Genomic DNA, 25,029 nt, shown 5'->3' with positions numbered 1-25,029 from the left:
GTCTAGATTGTGTAGAGATTGAGATATCCTTTCCCTACATGCACAAAGTACGTTCAGAGTATGTGGGGATGCAGATAAATCATATGGCAGCTGAAATTCCATATGCAAACTGGTCGCTTGTAAATCTGTCTGTGGTGATAACATAATCATGTTTTTTAGGGAGCAGATAAATGTAGTGATTGCATAGTTTGAGGGCAAGATGCAGTTCAAAAAATAGTAATAAACTAGCTTAGTGCCAATATTTTAACAAGAAACTCCACTAGAATTTTTCTGCCTCGTTTGATGGTGCACGTTTCACTGATTGATTGATTGATGTATACCTTGTGTCCTAACTTTTGCTTGGCTGATGTGCTTGGAATCAGATGTCAGTGTCCATTTCTAGTGCAACTGGTTGAGTCAAAATTGGCCTTGAAAATTCTGATGGAGGAGCAGAACGGGTCTCAGGAAATGGAGGGAGGGTTGGACTGCTGTGATTGCAGAACATTGAGTCAGTGCAGCTGCAAGGGTGGATGCAATTCCTTTCTTTTCTGCATACCAACAACAGCTGGCAAGAGGCTGTAATACTTGGTTGGAATATTGTCTGCTAAGGAATATGGCTGAAACTTTGGCTTTTGAGCAGCATAGCTCCACCTCTTGTACTAGGACTCTGTCCCTTAGCTTGCAGGGGAACTGAGGTCCCATGAGGGCTGCTGGACAACCCAGTTCCCTCAGCACAGGAGGAACTGAGCAGCCATGAAACCTTGAAGAAAAAAATCCCAGTATAGTGGGAGCTGTGTATTTGGGATCTTGGGGAAGAGCTGCTCTGTGGCAGTCCTCTCCTCTTTGGCTCTGCAAGGTTATGGGTATAGCTTCTTGGCTATATAAAGCTGTTGGTATGTTCATAGGAGTTAGGAAGGTTGGCTTTTCTTGGTCTGCATGCTCTTCGCAGTACTGGAAAGAGTGGCAGTAAGTGGATGCTTCTTGCCCTTGCTGTTGCAATAATAATACAATATCTGTTGCATACCAGTGGCTGCTTCTAAAAAGGAGCTAGCTCAACTCTAATCCTTTTCGAACAGACAGAGTCCCCTGTCCCTAAGACATGTAAAACAGATTTAACAAAACAAATACCACCTCAATTTGGTCACTATTATGACCTTAGCATGGAAGACAGAGGAAGTTAGAGTAAAAAAAAATACTTGTTTAGACTGTATCCCAGCTCTGTAAACTGAGTTTACAAAAAATATGCTGAAATAAGAGATCCTCTTTTGTATAAACCAATACCCTTATTTATGGAATTAAAAGAAAAATACCCCAAACCCCACTCCAACTCCCCAATTAGCATTGACTGGGATAGAACTGGAAAGACTTCCAGGAAGCATTTATGTATCTCTATTCTTTGCAACATTATTTGTTTTGAGGCTCCATTCCTATGAACATCTGCTTAGCTTCACAAACGAAATGTGTTTTTCTTAGTAAGTTCTTACAGTTGTATAAAAGAATACTGGATTTTATTTTGCCTTCATGCTAACTTAATGGACTGCTAAATTTCAGTGTAGTACTGTTAATCATAGACAGAAATCATAAAGAACATAGATTTATTCTTTTAATTAATAATAGCTTAATTAATAATAATAGAAAATAGTTTGATTACCATTCAATTTCACTGAGAAATACTTAATCAAAATGGTGTAGAAGTGAATAAGGGATGTTCCGATACTGCTTTTAATTTAAGGCATTGTATTTCAGCATAGAACTACATGTAAGACCACAAAGGAATTTTAAATATGACAGTTTTACAGTTGGGATGTTTTGTATTGTCTTAGGGGTTTTTGTTTTAATATGTAGCGTGCCTGGAGCTACCTGGTGGCATGTCTGTCTGTGATAAAAAATTAAGGTCAATTTAAACAGAAGAGTTTATACTGCATGTATGAGAAGAAACAACAGATGAGAAGAATATGAAGTTTCAGGCTCTTGTATTGCTTAAATTTAGTCAGAAGCTAAATAGTCCATGGAGATGAGAAAAATTTATACTTTCTTTATGTTGCAATATTTCTTAATTGGAGAAGACACTCTGGAAAATAGTTATAATAGTTACTGTCATTTTAAAGACTTTCTAATGTGTGATTTTAAACAGTGGCACCTCATTTCCCTTGCAGTTTCTTTGCAGGGAGAGCCAGGAAACCTGAAGTGCAGAATTCCCTAACAGACTAATCTCCTTTTAGATAAACCAATAATCTTTAGAAGGCCCGTGGAAGCAAAGTAGGCAAAAACCATGGACAACAGTGTGTGGAACTGAGGGGGAGTAAGTTGGGTGGTAAAGGCAAAGCAATATCTTTAATTTAATTTCAGAGGGTTTGAGATTTGTAATTACTTCTCGGTATTTTATTTTTAGGTGCTTACACCGAATTTTATTTATGTATGCCTGACATCACTGAAGTAGCACAATTATTTGGTTGTTAAACTTGTAGAAAAATATAGGAACATTGTTGTCATAGGATGTTACTGGTTTCCAAATTCAATACTTTATAAGCAGAAATTTTGTTTCATGTTCCTTTCTTCTCTAAAATGCTTCTTACTTCTGAGCTGTGAAGAAGGAAACAATAGAAGAAGAGTATGTTGCAGCTCTATGAAGGCCATTCAAACAGAAAGAAATGCAACAAGCAATTTTCTTCTTCATGGCTCTCTTGGTAGAGCTGTACTGTAATTAACTAGATATTAGTGACCTCCCCAAAGCAGGCTATGAAGTCCTGCTGCATAAATACAGATGAAGTTCTCAGTACTGGATCACGGAATAGTGACTTGTGTAGATGTGATTCAAACTGACCTTAGCAACTGAAAAATACAAAATATGATCCCTTATATAACATGTAGTTGATGCAGTCTTACCTTCAAATATAAATTTAATATGATAGTTAAAATTATCAGTTATAATGCATGTACTTATGAGTTATCTCTGATGTTTCTTTTACTTTTTTCCTAAACATTTAGGACCATTTTATATAATAGTGAACAGAAATTGTTTCTTCTGGTATCTATGTAAATGTGAATTTTCTTTTGTATAGGTATACAGAAAACTTATTTAATAATATCTTTTAGTAAACTTTTATGCAACTATTCTTTTCATTCAAAGAGCATTAAAAGTTCCACCATAACTTACACACTTTTTTTTGTCAGAGTGCAAGAGCAATCCTACACACCATTTCTACTGTGGTTTCTCACAGTACAGCTGTTGCAAATACTATTTTCATTTTATACTGTCTATTTGATAGCATAATCAAAAGATAACTTATTCAAAAAAGGAAATGCCAGTGTTTCTGATCACACTGAAAAAAAGATTTGGACTCAAGAATAGTAAGAATTAAAAATAATGGACACAATATTTTTGTGCAACAGGGAACAAGAGAGACACTTAGCCATCATTGCAGTACTCTTGGTGATGCTTTAAGAAAGGAAAATGATTTTGCTCTCATCATTGATGGTAAATCTCTGAAGTATGCTTTGACATTTGGAGTGAGACAATATTTCCTGGATTTGGCTTTGTCATGTAAAGCTGTTATTTGTTGCAGGTAAGATTTACATTATTCTTTCTCTACAGTGTTTTTACTGACATGTAAAAATCAAGAAACTTCTTTTATTTCAGAGAAAATACTCATATCCATGTTGTCCAACCATGAAATACACAAAAAAACCCCAAAACTTCAGTAGCTGAAGTTATAAAATACAGTCATTCAAGCAAAGTATTTCTGTAGAGCAGTCTGCAACAGAGTGTACCTGTCAAACTCATTCAGATTGCATATACCCATAAAAATAATTTGTAATCCGAAAATGGTAGTCTCAGCAAGATTGAGACACAGACCTTAACCTTAAATTGATACTACAGTTAACTGCGGGTTTTAGCCCATCTGGATTCTTCTGTAGAGCTTCTCTGAAGGCAAGATTTTTTTTTTTCTGTAAGCCGTGGACTACAATGCGTAAGGAGTGCACAAAAATGTTAAGGGTACTGCTCTGGGTGATTGTTATTTCCTGAAGCTGATGGAAACACCTTTTTTAATTATTATTATTTCTGATTGTTTTGGGGTTCTTTTACAATCAGACCTTTCATCCTGTCCTGTAAATGTCAGTTATTAGAGCTGTAAGCTTACCATAACAAGTGAACTTTTTTTTCAGATCAAAGAAAATTAAATAGCTGCTTTCTTTAAATATACACAATATGAAAGTGGTTTGGCTTACCTTTTAATATTTCCAGATTTATGTTAAGGAAGGAATACATAGGACTGTATAAGTGATAGGTTATGTGTTTTGGGGCCTTATTCCATTTTTATGGCATTAAAACTACAAACATCTCCTAAGCAGTACATCACCTTTTCTGCATTTGAATGATGGAAGAAAAAGGGAATTTGGGTGCTTGGTAGCTAGATAAACAAGAACTGCTCCTGTCAATGTTTAATCACTTGGCCTAAACCAAGTCCTTTAATCTGTCAAAAAGCAGAAGCAAGGACTTTTCTTTACAAGACCATTGGCAACACAGGTAGGATATCTGTATTAGAAATGCAGTCAAACATTCCAGAACTGTGGAAATCACTGTTACTTTCATCAGTGTGGGAGGCAGCTATTACAAGGATAGCCAGTTAATGTTCTCAGAGTATTTGTCGCTGTTCTGACATTTGTAGTAGCGTGGAAAAAGCTGTTTCCTATATTAAAACAGGAAAAGCTAACTCAGAAACAAGGTATTGAAGCTCTTCTAGAGTCCCTATAGCTTGCGGTTTCTTAATATACAATGCTGTCCCAAATTCAAGTTCTCACAATTAATGTAGTACTGAAATTTCTAGGATTGTCTGTGTATTCAAGTTACGTCTAATTCCACATTTAGGTAGGATGCTATGTCTGAAAATAATTGCTTTAGAAAAAGATTCTATGAAAAAGGAGGTCAGCCTGGATTTTGTACAGGAACAAAATAATTCTTAGAGTTCAGCGTCACTTCTTACCAAATCAAAATCTTCTTTCAATAAATTGTATAAGCTTACTGCCTACTACCTCATTATTGCCTATCCTGTTGTCTACCTGAAGGTAGAAACATGGTGTGTACAAATATGAAAACTGTTGTAAATACACCTTAATAGATTATCTGTTTGAGATTAATAAGATAAATAAATGGAAGGTTTTTGTGTTCAGGTAGAGAGTTTAATTATGGTCCATTAAGATAAAGCAGATTCATCTGAAAAATCAGTGTTCAAAACGGAGCTATTTTTCTGCCTTGCAAAAGGATAGGGAAAAGTAAATGAGGTTATATTATCCAAATAAACACCTGGTTTGTAGTCTTTCCATCCTTTCTGTCAAGTGATATGTTAATGCCACCAAGTGAGTTGGTTTTTTTTTTTTAATAGTTTAGCTTTGTAGCCATGCTCCAGCATGAAACTCTGAATTTCAGACTAAGGTCTACTGTCTTTTAAACCGAGATCTTGCACTGATACACAGCTTACATTGTGTATAAACATTTTGTAATGGCAGTAGTCTTTCTGACAGGCAAGTTGGAGCTTTGTGCTTGTTCTACTAGTTCCAGTTTTGCTCAGTATAGTAACAAGCAGGAGATGCATGTAGAACTGCTCTTTCAAAATTATGTTTCTTTTTCTTCTCTTTCATTGATTTGAAAATACATTTCATGCCATTTGAAGAGACAGTATTGCAGTTTCTGTTCAACTGTAGAACCATTGAAGGACATTCTGTATGTATAGCTGTCTTTTAGTGGTAGCATTTTTGTGATGAAACAGAAGTGCAAAATGAAAGTTTCTGTTCTAGTAGCATTCTCTCTAACATTTCTACATTTCCATAATATACTTAGGTCAGCTGGTTTCAATACATGTCTAGGTACATGCTCTGACATATTTTGTGGTTGTTTAAAAATTGGCTACAGGTTTAAAACTAAAATATTTGCTTGTAACACTCACTGGTTTAGTATGTTTTTTTAATATCACATGTTTCTCAAAAGTCAAAATTCTGTCAAAATATTTATTTCTGTTAGTGCTCCATCTTTAGTAACACAAACTTCATTTCCTTGTTTGTGAGCTTGAAAATAAAGTTCAAAAATGGTGATTTTTAATTAAGGTAAATCACTTAAATATGTATAGTCCTGACTAAATGAAATGTAGGCTTTTTCTTCATCCATATAAAGGCAGTAAACATTTTAAGCACTCCTTCGTTTTAAAAGTACAAATTGCATCTCTTTCTTTGAAGTTTTCAGACTGTATTCACTTGTTCAGAAGCGTTTGTTACCAGTGGATTCTTCCTAAGACTAGCCATAACACAGATGAAGCTGACAAATATTCAGTAGACATTTCATTTCAAAAAATCTGTGTATGTTATTAATTCCAAGCAGATGTTTGGCTTAAAGACTTTGACAAACTGAATTCCAACTCTATATTGGCTTCAGAGTAATGTGTGCAAGAAGAATGTTAAATGGATTATTCTGAGTAAAAACATAGAGCTAAGAGTGAACGAAATGAACAAAAGATTATTTTTTTATTGGTTTCACCGTGAACTTGATGCACCAGGCAATGAGAGTAAGTGCCATCTTCCAATTGCCCCTATAACATTGTCTGAAAGGGAAATAAGCCACTGTTTCTGGAAAGTTAAAAAGACAAAAAAGAAGTTCTCAGGTCAGGAATCTTCTATAGAAGCTGGCTGTAGCAAGTCTTGATACAATACTCATTAGCAGAGTTCAAATAAAACATGTAACAAAAGATCATAGAAATGCTTTTTGATATACTTGGACCATAGAATTTTTCTCAAGGGCTCTTGCCCAGCTTTCATCCCAAGTTCACCACAAGGCTGTACTCATCCCAAGTACCTTTTTTCAGAAGTCTGATAGCATGTGTTGCACAGGCTGCTGAATTAAGTAATTTGATAATACAGCCTTTGGCTTGAAGGTAGCTATTTTTCACTCCTTTATTTTTTGCTTTTGAAATATCACACAATTAAATTTTATGCAACCTTTTTTTCTGATTTATTGCACTTAAAGCTTAAGAAATTTTACTTAATTGGCACGGAGGAGGATTGGGTGGGTTTTTTTTTTCACCTGATGGAGCATCACCCAAAGGTGAACCATGAGAAGGTATCCTCTGGACAGAGGAGAACCAGAAGAGCTACAAGGATGTTACTGGAACCCAGTGGTAGTTAGAGTACACGAGCAAAGACAAGCATAGATAACACGTACCCAGTTTCCCTTCACCACACTGTCTTCGTGTTAAGCACGATGGTCTAGGAAAGAGAGACAACTACCATTAGTGTACCATTATGCTGGGAACTCTGATCTATCTAATGTTGAAGTTTAATCTAGTTGTTGAAACTTTTTTTTTCTTCCTATAACTTTATAGGGTAGGAATGAAAAATACTTACACTTGCTAGAGAAAAATGGAAAATACTTTCTTTTTTCTTTTCCAAATGAGCGATGGACCTGTGGACCTTATACTATTCCTTCATATTTTTCTGTGACACTGAAATTTAATCGAGTATCAGTCTGTTCCATAGTAAAAAGAGTACCTTGGTGATACGGTCTGAAGTCATAAACTGATACCACTGAAAGTATGGTGTACAGTGAAGTTGTGTGATTATGATGCATACATAAGATCTCATTCTACAGAAGACAGGGGGGATTGTAGTTGAAACAAATAATATAACAAATATGCTTCAAATGTAATATTAATGAATTTATAGAAGTTGCGTATCTGGGTATAAAATATACGCAGGAAGACAGATCATGATCTCTCAATTATTATTTTTTTTAAAATCATTTGTGTTTAAAATTTTATGTTTTAAAACAGTTCTCTCTAATATGCTTGGTAAGTTGACTACCTCCACCAGGAATAGTTTGGGATCCTGTTTCAGCTTTTAAGTAGTCTGAGTTTCAGAAATGTTGTAAAAGTTTTAACTAGTAAGAATTGTGATTGTTACTGTAATTTACTGGTTTAGACAAAACTTAATTCTTCATGGATATTATATGAATAAATGTGTGTTTCGGGACATAAAAAGCATGTCTAGAAAACCTTGGTTTTCTCCTACAGTTTTAAGCTATGTTTCAGATCATGATCAACCTTAGATGGCTAAAAACTTAAATAGCCTTTATTTTAGTGGGAAAGGGCTTCCCTGTCATAGGAAATTAATGTTGGTTTGGTGAAATTTACATTTCTAAAGGACACATTCATCAAAATTTCTCAAAGACTGTTTCTACTTTTGCCCTGATCAGTTAGGTTTTCTCAAATCTTTGTAACTTGGATTTTTTAATAAAGGAAATGGATAATGGATAATATCAGCAGTGTAATGTCAGAGATTTGGGGGTTTTCTGAACTTTTTCACTACCCTGCTGTATTTACTTTTTCAATGAACACCTTGAAATCACTCACTAGCCTCAGCTGTCAATTCTAAGAAGAACTTTGGTTTCCTTTTTTTAAGTTTATAGCTTGTCTGTCATGTTAACATTGGATTTTGTTATGCTATCTCTCTGTTTGTTTGGTCTTGGGTTGTTTTTTTTTAAAAGTTGTTTTCTAATTGCATTCTTATTCAGGCAGAATGGAAGGTAGCTGGCATAGCCGTTAGCTTCAGCAATCATGTAATTGCTTGTTGGTTGTGGTTTTGGTAGCTATGGTAGAGTTTACAGATAGCTAGAAAAAGTGATGGCCAAGCATTGCCATTAGTGTCTGTGTGCTTGATAGAAAGAATGTAATTGGTACTTCAGTGTTCTTTAACTGTAAAAACTTAGTGTTGGATGTAGACAACTTAATACCTCTTTCTTCTTTATTTGGAAAGAGATGGGGGATTTGTTCTCTTTCTGTTTTTTTGGAGGGGGACAGGAAGAAGTGTGGTGAGGAAAATTATACAACCAGTTGGAAAAGAAAACTTTTCCTCTCAAATTGTATTACAGATCCAAAGTTTGGACCATATAGAGAGCAATGCATTTTAACTGTAATGTTAGTCTGTCCAGTGTCAAACAGGCAAATCATTCAGCCTTGGCTGTAATGCCAGAGATCAGAGGACAGACAGGAACATTTTATTATGCCATGTACTGAAAAATAATTTGACTAATGTATATAGCTGGAAAGATTTTGTTTCTTTTAGGTGGCTCGTTTTTATTATTGCCCTCTGTAGCACTGGTTTTGTGATCCTTAAAAATCAATCAATATAAATGGAACAGTATTTTTTTTTGCCACATTCACTTACCAGACTTGATAAAATTCTTTGAGCTATATAATTCTTCAAACTAAAAAGGACTTGCCCATTGGGAATCTCATTAATAACATAACAGTATAATTTTCTCAAGTATCATGAGGCCTTCCAGTATTCTCATACTTATGAGAATGGTGCCTTTGGGACCTTCGGCTTGCAGGATCTTTTGTGAGGAACTGTAGGACTGCACAGATGCCATAATACAGATGAATTTTTGGTGTCTGGTGGTAATGTTTCTTGTTACTGAGCTTGTGAGTGCCGGACAGCTGTCTTGGTTCAGGTGAGAACTGTACTCATGAACTACACAGGGCATGTTACTTGGCAGTATCCCAGTGAGCAGCTATATACAAAGCATGTTCAGGAAGGAACATTATTTAGAAGTAATTGTTCTTTTGTGCTTTTCCTTTGCAAATTTGTTCCCCAAAAATTGTAGTCTTAATTTCTTGTATATTTCTGTGGGTTTATTTTATTTTTTGACCTGGAAGAGTTAAGTCAGGTTATGAACATCCCTATATAATCCTTAGCCTGAAATTTTGTCACTGCAGGGGGAATCTTTCACAGCCCAAATCACAAAGTTCCAGAAGCTTATGGTACCAGAGGGGTTACTGCCATGAGCGTGTATATAGAAGACTTGTAGAAAATTATTATAAATACACGCTTTTCCCCAGTTTTCAGTATATATCCAGCGGCAAGTTCTGCTTCTTACCCATGTCTAGTTTTTGCATGGAGGCATCTAGAATGAGTTCGTCTGGAAAGCTGGGAAGATAGATGAGGAAAGGACAGTTCTTCACCAGCTGCACATCCTCAGCTCCCCAGCAGGAGTCATGATTTGGTACCAGAATTGCTCTCTTTGTAGGAAGCAGTGAACGTGAACGGGGGCGGAGGGGGGGAGGAGACAGACGCACAGAGCTTTTTGCATTTCTTCTTGTTTCTGTTTGTACCATGAAACAATGAGGGGCAAGATTTGATCCTTGACTCCAGTGCCAGGAAGCACAAGAGTGGATTGCCACACTGCTTAGGGTTTGCTCCTTCCCTTCCCCACCCTGTGAAACACACCAGTCCTAGCACATAATTTCTGTATATTATTTTCAGTTATGAAGTCTCAAATACTACAAGGATTGAATTTCAGCATACAGAGTAGAACTTATACAACATGAAATGGAAGCTCCATTGTGTGACACACACAATGGTAGATGGAGCCAAAACTGATATTGTTTCATCAATAGAGCTTTTGAGTCATCCCTGCAATAATTTGTCCCTTCAATTGTGGACAGGCATTTTCTTAATGACATAATTGGAGCAGTCCTGAAAAGAACAAGGGAGAAGTTACCAGCAGTTAAATAAAGTGGAGGATCAAGCGTCAATGTTCAAAGTCGCTTCCTCTGATTTAGCAGTAGGGTCTATGTTAACATAGTGGCAGTCCACTTTGTTTGTTTGTTCCTGTTTGCTTTGACATCTGTGTCTTAAATATCTTGTTGTTTGTTTATAAAATACATATTTAAACAGAGAGGAAAATAAAAAGCATAACAACAAGATATGCCAAAATCCACAATTGTTGTAAGCTAATACTGGCACTGACAGTGTTTGGGGTTTCTTCCATTACTCTCTTTTAGGGGCCCATTGCTGTTTGACCTATGTGTCTCCAGTTCTATTAACATCTTGCTTCAACAAATCCAAGGTTTCTATGAATTTTGCTGGGAATGTGCCTTTAGCTTATAGCCTAAAGGGCAACAACAAGACCATGTCGCTGACCAGGATGTTAGCTGGCCTGGTTTTATTACCTTTTCACAGAATATAAAGTATGTTTTAGAAGTACATTAATTTGAAAGTCCTGTATTAAACCTTTTTCTTTCTGTTACCCCTTAGGGTATCACCACTTCAAAAATCTGAAGTTGTAGAAATGGTTAAAAAACAAGTTAAGGTAGTAACTCTAGCAATTGGTGATGGAGCAAATGATGTTAGTATGATACAAACAGCACATGTTGGTGTTGGTATTAGTGGGAATGAAGGTCTGCAGGCTGCTAATTCTTCAGACTACTCAATTGCTCAGGTAAGTTGTTACAGTGTAAAATACTACAATAAAGTCATTTAATATCAGATTAATATTGGTGTATGCATGTTCTGATTGTGTGTTCATTTTTTGCAGTTCAAGTATTTGAAGAACTTGTTGTTGGTTCATGGAGCCTGGAATTATAACAGAGTAGCTAAATGCATCTTGTATTGTTTCTACAAGAATATAGTCCTTTATATTATCGAGGTAATTTTACAGTACAGTAAATGTTACATCTTGAAAGTAAAACCTATATTATTTTGAGCTTTTGATTATTATATATGATTTTAAAGAAGCTTTTAAACTGTCAATAAGCACTTACTAGTACTGAGTCTTGCTTTTTAATAAACTGGTTAATATTAGAGTGATTTTTTTTTTTTTTTTTACTTTAAAAGACCCGCTTGTCTTAGAAATACGTACTAAATATTAGTGCTGAATGTTTGTGTTGCATAATACTGTTATCTTATTAAAATTCTGTATCTATAACATCATTACAGCATTTAAGGAATGCAGTTACAAGTAGCCTTAAATTTACCAAGTTATGTACATGCTTAAGTTCTTTGAGCTGGTGTCAGTAACTGTCCAGTTCGCAATCTGAAGCCCATTTTCAGGTCACTGTTGAACTGCAGGGCTGTTGCTGTTCAGAACAGTACAGGTTTTTACATACACATTTAGTTACACTATTGCATACCTTTCCCTTGTTGATGGCGTAACCATGCCTCCTTAGGCTCTAGTTCATGAACAGGAATACTTTCCTGAAAGTAACTGACCTAGTTTTCACACCTGGGATTTTAAGGAGACTGGAGTCTTGGGAAAAATACAGTATTATGAGAGGACTGTGTTGTAATAAATGTATGTTTATTGGTAGGTATGGCTAATACAGCATGTATAGCTATAGTTTTCATGACCTTCATGACCACGTGGCAACCTTAAAATTTTGAATGGATTTTTAATTCTTTTTCTCCCCGCCCCCCCCCTCCCCCCCCTTCATTTACTGGTCCTCTTTTTCTTTCAACAGCTGCTTGCTTTCTTATAAGCAAATATGTATCAAGTAATTATGTTTATAACTGATTCAAACTTTATATTCACACTGATACTTTGGGTTAAAAATGTGGGGGAAAAAATTTAATTTTTCACAAAGCTTGATCACAAAATAAGTTTTATAGGTCAGTCTTCTATATTTTTACATTAATGAGGTTAACAGTTATTCTTAAAACTTTCTTAGTTTTTTTTAATGTATTTTGAAATTAATATCTTAAAATTGTGCAGTATGTGTCTGGTTTTTACTGAAAGAAAATGCCTTATTTCTGTGAGACCTGATGTAAACATCAGGTTAATATTTCTGATTTTGATATTTATGTATGTGATCTTACACTGTTGCAATATTTGAAAATACTTTAAACATCTTTTTATGTGCAAGTGTTGTAGCCAGAAAGTGTGCATTTTTCTTAGCGTATTTTTTACATTTTCTAAGTTTTCCTTTTTTCCTTTTTATTGTGTTATTAATGTAAATAGATTTCAAACTAAGTAGTAGGAAGTTTGTAACCTGTTTAGAAAAACATAAAGTAGGAAGCCGTAGAAAAAGCAAATCCATTAAAGATCCTTTTTTGCTTTAGAAGTGATGGCAGACTTTAGATCTTGCATTTCAAAAGGTGAATATCTGATTAAATGATCACACTTCCAGAAGTACTGATTAGCAGTAGCTCTTAAAGTATTTGAAAAACAGTATTAATGTATTCATAGAAATATAAATATGTTATATTTGTACTGTTTGTGTTTATAGAAAGCATACAAAGTTGGGCTTTAGAATATACTACCTTATTTTTCTTAATTTTCTGGCAGTCACCTGCAAACACACTGTAAATTTTTAACTTAAATCAGATATAAATATCCCACCATTTGTATTCTTTGTGAAAGAAAGTTAAATGCAAGATACAGAGATCACAGTCTAAAAATACAAAAGACTAGAAGAGGTAGTCTCTGCCTCTTGTGCAGATAGAAGGGCAAAGAGATCATTTTTGTATGGGTTATGACCGACCCTTTATATATATGCATACAAGCATTTTACCATATACACCTTCTCAGGAAGACAAGATGACTTCTTGAATTCCTGTATACCCAACGTTTGTCAGCTCAGAAAACTTTCACAGATGTTAATAGCTCATGTCAATACTGTGAGTGAATGGGCAGAAATTAATCATTGAATGTCTCTAGAAAGGACAACTGCCAGTCTTGAATCTCTCTTTTCAGTTTTTTGTACGGATCAGGCGTGGGAGCAGAGAGCTCAATGAGTATTTGTAAGCTGCTGCTTAATATGCAGAATATATTTCAGGAAAATGTCTGTGAAGCTTTTGTGGCCACACCTCCTCTGTCTTGGAGTTTAGAAAATAATACTATGAAAGGCGTGTCTGGAAGTTGCTTTAAACAAGTTTCCTTTTATTAGCTGACAATAACTAAAAATACCTGCCTTTACTTAATAGATGCATATTACATTTTTAAATGTTTGCTCAGTACTAATCAAGTAATGTAATAGATTACGTTTAATCTAAAATACAGCCTTTTTTGTAGGCATTTGTGGGGTGATACAAAATAAGTGCCATTGGTTTCTCGGTTCAGAAAATGGTAAAGGTTTATAGTAATACTCCTGCACACTGATTAGTGTTTATCGACATTTAAAAATCTATTCATAAGAAACTAGAAGTGGTTTGTAATAACTTTTTGTACTCTGTCTTGATGCAATAGATATTTAAACATGGACCTCATATTTTTTATGGGACTAGTCCCAGTAACTTTAGAGGTCATATTCTGATGTATCATTCTAAATTGCAAGTGAAAACTTTGAATTTCTAATAGACTGCTAATGAGCATTATTAAGCCTGTAACAAGCCTCACATTCACATAGGATAACCCTATGCAGTCTCATACTTATTTTGAGGGGGCTGTCGTTACCTTGTCATGATGGTTGGGATTGAGATTGATCCAGCGATTGAGAACTCCTTTGTGGATTGGTTTTATTTTTATAATTACCATTACTGTGTATACTCTTTTGTTGAACTACTCATTTTGTGAAGTTACGCAAATCTCCCTTCAACATCGGAGTAACAAAATTTTCCTATTCCTACTTTTTGTTCTGCTAGCTAGTAATAACGTAAAATAACTGGTTTATGTTAAATAAAAATTGTTTACAATTTAAAAAAAATATGCATATGTTTCATTCATGTTTCATGTAGGGGAAAATTCAAACCAAAGAGTCAAAGACCAGGATATGAACGGAAGAAACAGACACGTGGAGTTCACATTGAAAGTTCAGGCACAGATCCTTAAACATGGCCATTTGTAACAATTTAAGTGATACCACATAAACAATTCAATTATACTAAGTAATTAGAGCTGTAATGGCCTCTTTCTTGTTGATGGATGGTTGGTTCTTGGATGATGGTTATCTATTTCATAATTTTTTTGTAATTTTTTTCTCCCCAAGCCTTTTTCGTCCCACTGCTGAGTTATACGCTTTTTGCTGCTTGTACCCATAACTGAAGTTTACGATTTTGTTCCTGATTTCCTTTGCCTGACACATCAGATGATCTGATGTGAGACCCATATCATCCTTAACCCCAAACATGAGCATGTTTTCAGAGTATACTCACACTAGTTGTAGAGTTTGGGTGCTGTTGTTCAATATGCCATGGCTTACTTAATGTATGCAAACTGCACCGAGTTCAGTTTAAAACACAGACAGCAGAAAGTGATTGTGCTCATGCCCGCTTTTTTGCATTATATGGTTTGAAAACTTAGAAATACAAGGATCTGCATTGAAGCCCATCTCATTTTAGGTGAGCTGTGAACCTAAGTCTTTCATTTTCAATGGAAATTATGTAGCAGTTAAACTATAAAATGGTCTGAATTTTCACTTCCCCCCTCACTTACGTAGTCTAAACTACTATACACCTGTCCTTCTGTATAGGGGTGCTGAATTAGTAATTTGAGCTGTTAGAGTAGGACCTACCCCCAAAAAGTGGCTGAGTCCGCTCCTAAATTATCATCATGTACAACATGCCTTAAAAACTTACTTTGCACATACAGCTGCCTTCATTGTCCATCATAATTAGGATGTAAAACACTTGTCCATGAATAAATTCCCCACTGTGAAGCAAGTGTTTGTCACTGTCACTATTAATAATGTGTATTAATAACTCCATAATAATTAATAACTCCATAGTAGTTTTTTCATGTATGACGAGTGTCATTTTCTAGGGTCCAAGTTAGGGTAAGTAGGTGGCTTGTTTTCTTCCCCTCTTACAGTTTGAGATGAGAGCTGTATTTATCCTTCCTGCTTTTTTTTTTTCCCCTCTAGATCTGCTAATTATTTTTGAGCCATAGGTGTTCTTTAATTTGAACATTCAAATACTATCTTGTAAACAGTAGAAAATCCATGTTTCTACTTAAATAATAAAGATGCTCTGTCTCTTAAAGTAGGATACCTGGTATTCCACTAAATAGTAGTGCTTCTACTACAGAGGGCATTGTTTTTAGCCACATTAAAAGGTTTCTCTTCCCAGCCATATTTTTGATAGATACAGGAAGAACTTTAGAACCCAGGGGTGCTAACAGGTTTCATTTCTTCTTGGCTTGTGTCTAGAGCTCTGACCAAAATATGTTCCAGTTCCTTATTACACTAAACTGAACTAAAATGCCTATAACTTGTATGCTTTCTTTGGAAGAAAGTAAATGCTAAGATTTCAGGAAGTTAATACTATGCCATAAAAGTTTTCTTTATAATTCTACAGTAAAACTGTTTTCAGTTTAAATAGCTTGAAAATTTTAACTTAAATTCTGTACAAAATAAAACTGAAAGCAACAGGGTCTTTAAGGAATAAAATGATGCATAACATTTCTGAGAGGGTTGATAGCGACTTCATATGTGCTGTTTCATTGTAAATTAAAATTTTGTCTTAAATACTTGCATTTCTTTAAAACAGTCACTCCAAAACATTTTCAAGTGTTGCTTAACATCACTTACCTTTAAGAGTAGTCAATATGTGGAATAGATCCAGTATGTGTATCTAGGCCGTTCTTTTTAAATCAGAGTTTTATAACATTTCGACTGCTAGTTAAATCACAACAGAAAGTTAGTGTTCTTTCCATATACTCCTTGGTTATGAAGGGTCAAGTATATGTCTACTTGTGGTCTGTTTTATTTTATCCCTAGAGAGCAGTACTTCTGTTAAACTGTCTGAAATGACCAGCAATGAGATGTACACATATTTATGCCCAGCTACCAAGTCAGATAATCTCTACTAAAACTGTCCTTTTCCACCATCCTAACCTTTTGAAATTGAGAATTCTAAAATTTATTCCAGTATTTGATACAAACAAGAAAAAAAATGAGGGGTAAATCACATAATAATATCTGTCCTTCACTCTCCTCTCTCAAGAGCTGTCTTCCTAGCCATCTTCCTAGATTGGGAGTAAAATAATGTAGAAACCATGTATAATGAGAAGGTTGAAAAGAGAGAAGGCATTTGAGGAGCACAACTTGTATCCAACAGTGGTGATGAGGTTTAGCTTAGTTGTAAAGCATCCAAAAAACTGTGCTGATATTGAGTGCATAATTAATTGTTCAGTAATGAACACCTGATTATGCATTCATCTCTCTCCCTCATACTCAACTAATGAGAAACTGTTGCTAACAAATGTCTGCTAAATTCATCACAGTTAAATCATAACTCCTATTTCAAAAGTCAAAAATCAAAATACACAAGAGCTTATAAAAATCTGATTCAACTGACATAAAGTTATTCCATTGTTTTTTCAGTTAATAGAGTGAAAGGTTAGAAAATAGTGTTTGTTACTGTTAAATCAACCAAAGTAAAGAAAAATAGCTTTATAAGACTTCAGAAAATTCAGTCTATTCTGTATCTCTATATTGCAGCCTCTAACATTCAAGACTTGGTATGTGATCTTGTTCCAATAATTGGCCACCAAAAAAATCTATTTACTTTTCATTTATTGGTTGAACAAATAGCAGTTTTGGCTGGATTTTACCTCCCATTTTTAGTGTTAATAGTGCTAATTTCAGGGTTTTTTCCGTTTCAAAGTATTCACAAACATGTTCAAACATTCCACCATATGATAAAAAAGTCTGAGTTTGGTCATAGAATCTGGTCACCTGGAGACCAGCCTCGGTACATACTGATAAACTTACATATTGATTGTAGCAATTCATGCTTCCATAATGAAGTCAAATGAAATGTGAACTTCAGGAAAGTGTCCGCAAAGCAGCATCTAAAAATTCATTTGAAAAACATGAGTCTTAAATTGAGTAGAATGTTGTTTAGATGATCCTAACTTCTGTCACTTTACAGCTTATGTTTGTTGTAGGCAATATAGTTTCAGTGTAACTTTATTAATAAAGATTCATCAGACATGCTGCTTCTCCACTTCGTCATTGAACTAATACAAGCATGAAGAAATAGAAGAAAGCAGTCATGCTGCATGCTATACTGAAAAACATAAGAAAATGTGTTATGCCTTTCAAATCAAATTTAATTTTTTTTTTAGCCTTTTAGCAAAACATGATAAAACTTATGCAATGAAAGAGATATCCCATTGCCTCTCTAAAGTACTCTGTAGCTGAGTTAGTGCTTGTTAACTAAGTAGTTGTACTTAATTTAGTGCTCTGGTAAAGCTACATCCTCTCATGAGTTTCATGCATGAGTAAGGAATATTGGTACAGTTTTCAGTTTCAAACTGCAGCTTACTGTATGAATTCTATTAGGAGATTTGGTAATGATGATAAGAAAATGACTGCTTCTCATCTGTATGTTTGCGCCCCCCCGTATTTCTCAGAATTTTTATTTCATTAAGAATTAAGTACAATATAAATGCAATGAGCTTGAATCACTCTTAAATACTTAAAGAACATGACATTTCTTCTGAAAATAGCTACCTTCTTGAAGTGTTTCATATTTAGACGGAATTGCTCACATATTTGACTAGATTGCCCATTATCTGTTCTTAAACACAAGTTGGTTTTATTACTATTTTTCATATAGGTTTAAAAGAGAACATTTTCAAGTATGTTATAAATGTGTTCTAGGGATGCCCCTTTTTGTGAAGCTGATGAAAAATTTATTTATCATACCTTGCAAGACATTTGAGTAATATACGGTTGTCCTCTTTTTCAGATCTGGTTTGCATTTGTCAATGGCTTTTCTGGACAAATTCTGTTTGAAAGATGGTGTATAGGTCTTTACAATGTGGTAAGATGATTTGTGTGTTTTCAGTTATTTTCAACCATAATCATGAAAGTTTCTTTAGTAAGCAATCATTAAGCAAGCTCTCACCTCTATAAAGTTTTGCAATATGGTTTTTTTAATCCATCTACTAGATGTTTACAGCGATGCCTCCACTAACTCTTGGAATATTTGAGAGATCCTGCCGAAAAGAAAACATGCTGAAATATCCCGAGTTATACAAGACTTCCCAAAATGCACTGGACTTCAATACTAAGGTAGATTAAAAAAAATCAAATATAATTAAAGCAAAAATTAATAGGAATTCAGTATAGTTATCCTTTTTGTTCTGTGCTACTCATAATTAAAAATGGAGGGGATTTTTATTACTATTTCCAGTTGTCTACTTGTCTGTGAATGGTGCAAATCATATTCATCCATTTTTAGCAAGTACAGAAACGGACAGCAAGCATTTCATTTTTTCAGCCCTGATTTTTTTTTTTTTTAATTTTTTTTTCTCTCTGCTGGTAATAAAGCTGTCTTCTAGAGGCAGAAGTGATTAGACCTCTCTGCTGGGCTGTATGTATTTGTACTGTCATATGGAAAAGGATTACTGAAGCCTGTGGAGAAGTGTTGCAGAGGACAATAAGAACTGTCATTAGATTTGTAGAGGGAGGGACTTGGTACTATTTTTTGTCAATTTGGAGTTGTGATTTCTATAGTTTAATTTTAAGTTTTGGGAAAAAATACTTGGAGACAGTTAAGAATGTGTCAGAGTTGATCAAAAGGAATCTGAGGCTGCTTTTGGTGGGAAATTCATCTTGGAGAGACTAGCACAAGAAGTAGTAAAAGAATGTAGGATTCTCTAATACGTAAAATATACACAATTTTTACAGACTTGTCCATAAGTAATCTTTCAAAAAAAACTAAATGAAACTTTTTCCTGAATCTGCAATTTCGTGAATGCCTTGATGTTTGTAAAAGTTCCTTCTGATTTTTTTTTTTAAATTTTATTTTTCTAAATATAATTAGGATATTTCAAGTAATGTCATTGTATGTTGAACTTGGGGACATTTTCAATCTGTCATTGAATTAACAATGCCTACATGTGATGGTCTGTAGTAGATGTGCGGATCTGATAGAGCATACTTAGCTCTCATATCTGTGCCCCTTGTGTTGTAAAAATGGAGTACCCCTATCTATATAGAATTATTTGTTCACTGAAGCATGAGATTTTTCTCCTTCTTCCTCACTTTATCCCTTCAGCCACAAAAACAAACCTGAAAGTTGTAAGGAAATTAGGGAAAATAGTTTCTTGTGTCACTGTGAATGCTTTACAAATATCAGACTTTTCATGGTCCATTAATACAGACAGTTTTGTGTTGTGATAGTTCTAATAAATAATGTAACTCATGAGTTAAAATTGTTGGACTTTTCTGTTTTTAAATAAGTCTATAATATTTTCATTATTGCACAGATGTATTGTTGCCTTCATTGGAAATGCTGAGGCTGTTCTTATACAAGACTTGCTACGAGTAAACGTCTACATACTTCCCAGCTACAAAATTCCCATCTATATAAGTTGAATAGTTGGTGTTAAAGATTTGGAAACGTTACTGCCTTGAATGTTGATGCAGATGTTTGTTATGGTAAAAGGGATCAAAGGTTATAAGGTCATTACAGAGGTTAAAGGATTAGCATGTGACAATAGGAATTGGTCAGGAAAATGGAAAAGTAGAACTAATTTTTCTTGCACCCACCTGTGCTTTCTGTCAAATAAAAACTTCTGGTAATGACATAGCAAGAAGGAGAGACAGAGGTTAATGAGTAGCACAAGTTCAAATGTGCAAAGTATTGGAGTGTAAATTGGATCATACAACCTAGAGTAGTTGTATAATCTAACAAAAGACTTTGAGACATTGTGGAAAATGTTGTGAGGCAGGCAACTTAATTTCAATTGTTTGAACACCTTAACACTCATAATACACATCAGTTAGTTACAATAAAGGCTATGATTGTCAAAAGCGTTGTTAATGAAAAAACATGATTCCTATCCTGCAGGAAATGGGTTACATATTTTTGATTGTGTCTTTCTGTGTTTGTATACAATATATTATGGAAAGCATCAATAGGTTGTTTATCCTTAAACTTAATACAGTTCTTTTCAGAAGGCATATTTTACAAATGAAAATAAGTTTGAAACTAAAATTAGAATTACTTAGCAAATACATTAAAGGAAGTTTAATATGATGAAGCTATGCACTTCAAGAATGGAGCACGTGGGGCGAAATCTAAGGAAGATATTTTTATTTGTGCTTTTTTAATTCCTTTGCATGCAGCAATATGTAGGTAGGTATATGTAAAACTCAGGTTTTGATTATTCTACTATCCAAATTTACAAAATGTAAATTATAAAAGCTAGCATCCTTTTTAATTCCTTACTTAGAATGTAGCACTTGTTCCAGTTGTCTGGTTTGGTTTAACTTTGCTGATGAAATTCCCATATGTATACATTTTAATTTCCCTTCTGATTTGAAATTAAAAGGAGGAGATAATACACACTTTTTTCAAAACATAAAAATAAACAAATGACCCATGAAGAGCTAAGAGGCAGAAAGTGCCTGTCATTTATATTACTTCACAGTGGTGGCCTGACAGAAACACATTTTGTGAATCTAACACACAGATAAAAAGAAAGGTCAGGGTTCACAGAGCTAGTTTATTGCAAATGGTTCTCATGGATTTTCTGTTTTCCCTTAGGTTTTCTGGGTTCATTGTTTAAATGGCCTCTTCCACTCATTCATTCTGTTTTGGTTTCCACTAAAAGCCCTCCAGCATGGTAAGTATTATGAAAAATAAAAATATAAACGTTGAAAGGTGTGAAAGGAAAGCTTTATAAATACTAACAGTTTTGTGTGATTAAATTTCAAGATACCATTTCTAGAACTAGAGCAGATGCAGTGCATTTAAAATGTTTCATTTAAAATCTGTTTAAAAGTAGGAGTACTATTATGTACATATACATAAAACTATATAAATAGATTTTAAGTAAACTGAAACAAGATGGAGAAAAGAGATTGTCATTTAATTATGCTGTTCTTTCATATAATATGCTACCATGGTAAATACCTACAAGATCCTAAATCACTACTGTCCCTTGCATTGTGTGTTATGTTTTATAAGCTTTTATTGCTGATGTGTATACTTTCTGTCCTGTTGCTTCAAGGGGATACTAACCCATTAGTTTACATCTATATGAATAGGCTTGTGCCAGAGGAAACTGGGACATCTTGGACAGCTCAGCCATGTCACTGTTCTAGTTCAAGTGTTGTATATGCACCCGAGTTGCAGAAGGAAGCAGGACAGTTAGGAGTAAAGTTGTATTAATCAGAGGAAACTTGAAAGCACTGCTTCCAGTTTGTGGGAATGCTTGTGTGTATGGGAGCTCTCATAGGGGTGGGGTTTTGTTTGGCTTCCACATTGGGGGGGGGGGCGGGGAGAGAAGGTGTGTACCCTGTAGCTTTTCTGTAAAATTAGTAGTCTTCTCGGTGTCCCTGATGTAGCCAGCCAGTCTGCCCTGGCACAAGGGACAGAAATATTCTCTCTGGTCACTTTGGAACTGTGGAGTCTAGATAGTGAGACAGTCACAGCTGCTTGTGCCCGAAAAGGTCAAGGGGAGAACTTCTTGCAGAGTATCTTATACTCAATGACTTCTGATGGGTAAAGGGAAGTAGGTAGCAGAGCCTGTTTCCTCTGAAAGGCCACTGGATGCGAGTTTAGTGGCAGCGGTTTGCATTGGAGAGGTTTAGACAGCCCAGGAGGAAAGAGGTCCCAAAATGTCAATGCATACTTTAAAACGACAACCTCGTATCCAAACCAAAATCCCCGTTCAAAGCTATAGCCAGTCCGTGTGAGAGATTTATACATTACATGATGGAGAAATGTTTAATGAGTATATGTGGTGAAGCAGAATAGAGTTCATGTGTGAATGGCAAAGCTGAGATACTTGCATGAGCACTTGTGAGAGCACTGGGGTGCAGGCCTTTTCGGCTCACAGCCCCTGGGCTAGAACTGACCTGCTGGCAAGTGGCCTCTGTAAGTCTGAACAAATTGCCTTTGTCTTCCTCTTTCATTCTTAGAGAAAGGCCAGGTGAGCAAGGGGAGCAGAAATGGGACCTGGGGATTGTGTACATGGTGGTGGGTGGTGTAATCAGTACCTGCCGTGGGTCCGGCTGGTACACAGAGTTCTATGTGAAGGGGAAATGAGCAGAGGACGGGAGCTGCTGTTAATTAAATCTCTGATGGCTGTGTGTGCAAAGAGGAAAGGGAAATAATGCTATTAGTTTTCTAGGGAGGAGCTGATGTATGCCAGGGAGATCCACCAGAGAGAGGAATTTCTGAGAAAAGGTCTCAGCTTCTACCTGCTCTTAGCAAAGAGGCACAGGAGGATCCTGAGACATGAAAGGAGAGGAATGGGAAGAATAGGGGATAGCTCAACTTTGTGCGTTAGAGTGCTGAGTCCCAACACTCTGACTGATGGGAACAGACTTAGCTGCCTGCCTGTTCCTCTGTTTTATCCTCATGCTCTTTACTGCTAGGTATATATTGTTAAACAATGGAGTGTATGTTTGAGCAGGTATTTATTAGAATGCTGAAAATCAAATCTTGAAGATCACGAAAATCTCTCAGAGCTCACAGTCATCCTTTCCTTTGAGCATTTTCTCCTGTTACTCCTTAGTCTCACTTGTCCACCTCTTTCTTGTCTGTAAGTGGAAAATTTCAAACTGCGGGCATTATAGTAGAGTCTACCGAGGAATATGTGATCAGAGAATAGGTACGGATTCATAAGAATTGTTTGTCAGAATTTGCTCCATGGCATCTAACCATTGTCCAGTACACAAAACTAGAGTCTTTGCACTCCATGTACTGTCATGTCGATATGAAAAGTGACAAGGACATAAATCTTCAGAGAAGCTTCTTCTGATGCAACTTCGTCAACATAACAATAAATGACAGAAGCCAAACTTATATGTACAAGTAAATCCCCCAGCTGCTCCCTCTTTTGTATAACCTTTAAAATGAGCCATGGTCTCAGCTTTGTTTTCAGGCTTCCAGAGCTCTTGTAGTCCTTTGTGGTGTGCTAGTCTGTCCAGGGAGAAAGTTAAATCGGGGAGGTGCCAGGAATGCAACCTAGAGCTAAGTAGGCAGCCATTGTGAGCTCCTCATCTTGGAATGGGAGAGGGCTAGGTTAAGGAGGACTATTTGCAAGCTTTTTTATTCTAATTTTTTGTGTGAACTTTCACCTGGTTTCTCTTCCAGAATATCAATAAATAGATTTTTTTTTTTCTGTGATAAACTGGCCTCACAGATCCTGAAAAGCTTTTAGAAAGGAGCACTCTTCATCCACGACCAAAATGAATTTCATTTCAAGCATGTGTAAAGGTGATAGATATGAAGGCTGGAAAAACACCCAACACAAACATGAAAACATACTTAATTAGCAGCATTTAATATACTGTATGCTAGCTGAGGATAGTGGAAAAATAAGTCTTTTCAACTACAGACCATTTTTATCAGCTTGTTGCCTTCCTCTGACCAGCCCAATCAGAGGAGTTGTAAACCCACCCCCACTCCCACCCCAAAAAAACCCCCACAACCAAACACCTTTATTTTTCTCTTTCCCCCAACACAGCTTTTTAAAAACATCCTTCCTTATGCTCTCTCAACATTAGTGGGGGTTTTTTTGGTTTGTTTTTTTTTGTCTTGTACTTTTATCCTTCCTTATTACATGCACAATATTTTGGTATCTATATGATGGCAATAAAAAGCAATATCCCAGTGATTAGAACCTCTACAGCAGAGTAAGTGTTCTGGTTTAGTTGCAGTATATGAACAATCTCGACTGCTAAAAGCATTTCTAAACTGAACACGTAAAAATTTAGCAAGCTCAACACTTCTGATTGAGAATGAGGAATTCCTTTTTGATAGTTCAGTTATGTGTTGTCCCATGTCTGCCAAGAACTTTCACAGAACTGGGATCAGAAAAGCCCGTGCTCTAGCAATAGTCGTAAAATAAGTTCTATCAAATAAGCATAAATGCACTGCTTCAGAATTCTGAACTTAAGAACCACAGTAGATGTGATTTTTATGCAAACACATCTCTTCAGGGCACTGACTCCTTGCATAAATGCTGTGTGTGTATCCATATATGCAAAAGGGATATGTATTTATATGAATCCACTGATTTGAGTTGGGTAAATTTTGAAAATGTTATGAATAACAAGCATCTCAAGAATTAAAATGCAGTATATTTTGTATTTTTACTTAAACTGAATCTCAGAAATATGGATAAGAGCAAAGATAAGTTTTTTACCAGAAATATCCAGAATCAGAATCAGTGAAAATCTGACTCTGTCAAGTTTTCTGTTTACTTATATGTTACAATCAATGTACACTATAGCTATTATATTTCATACTTTTCTGAAGGTAAGATACTGTATCTCTTAAAAGTCACTCTAATTGAATTATTATTGAATACATATTAGTCAT

At 35.4% G+C, this 25,029-nt stretch overlaps 1 protein-coding gene across 1 annotated transcript in view; it reads left to right on the top strand.

Annotated features, from left to right (window-relative positions):
* The window catches only part of ATP8A1 (ATPase phospholipid transporting 8A1), a 109,486-nt gene that overhangs the window by 58,024 nt on the left and 26,433 nt on the right, over positions 1–25,029 (top strand). The window contains exons 24-29 of the mRNA XM_059817919.1: positions 3,373–3,545; positions 11,062–11,245; positions 11,342–11,452; positions 18,433–18,507; positions 18,636–18,758; positions 21,241–21,319. Coding sequence (XP_059673902.1) covers positions 3,373–3,545; positions 11,062–11,245; positions 11,342–11,452; positions 18,433–18,507; positions 18,636–18,758; positions 21,241–21,319 — 745 coding nt within the window. The remainder of the gene's footprint in view (positions 1–3,372; positions 3,546–11,061; positions 11,246–11,341; positions 11,453–18,432; positions 18,508–18,635; positions 18,759–21,240; positions 21,320–25,029) is intronic.

The sequence above is a fragment of the Gavia stellata genome, chromosome 5 (genome assembly GCF_030936135.1).
Source record: "Gavia stellata isolate bGavSte3 chromosome 5, bGavSte3.hap2, whole genome shotgun sequence".
Lineage (NCBI taxonomy): Eukaryota > Metazoa > Chordata > Aves > Gaviiformes > Gaviidae > Gavia > Gavia stellata.
Note: the sequence above shows the minus strand (reverse complement) of the source record. Positions and strands in the feature narration are given on the sequence as shown.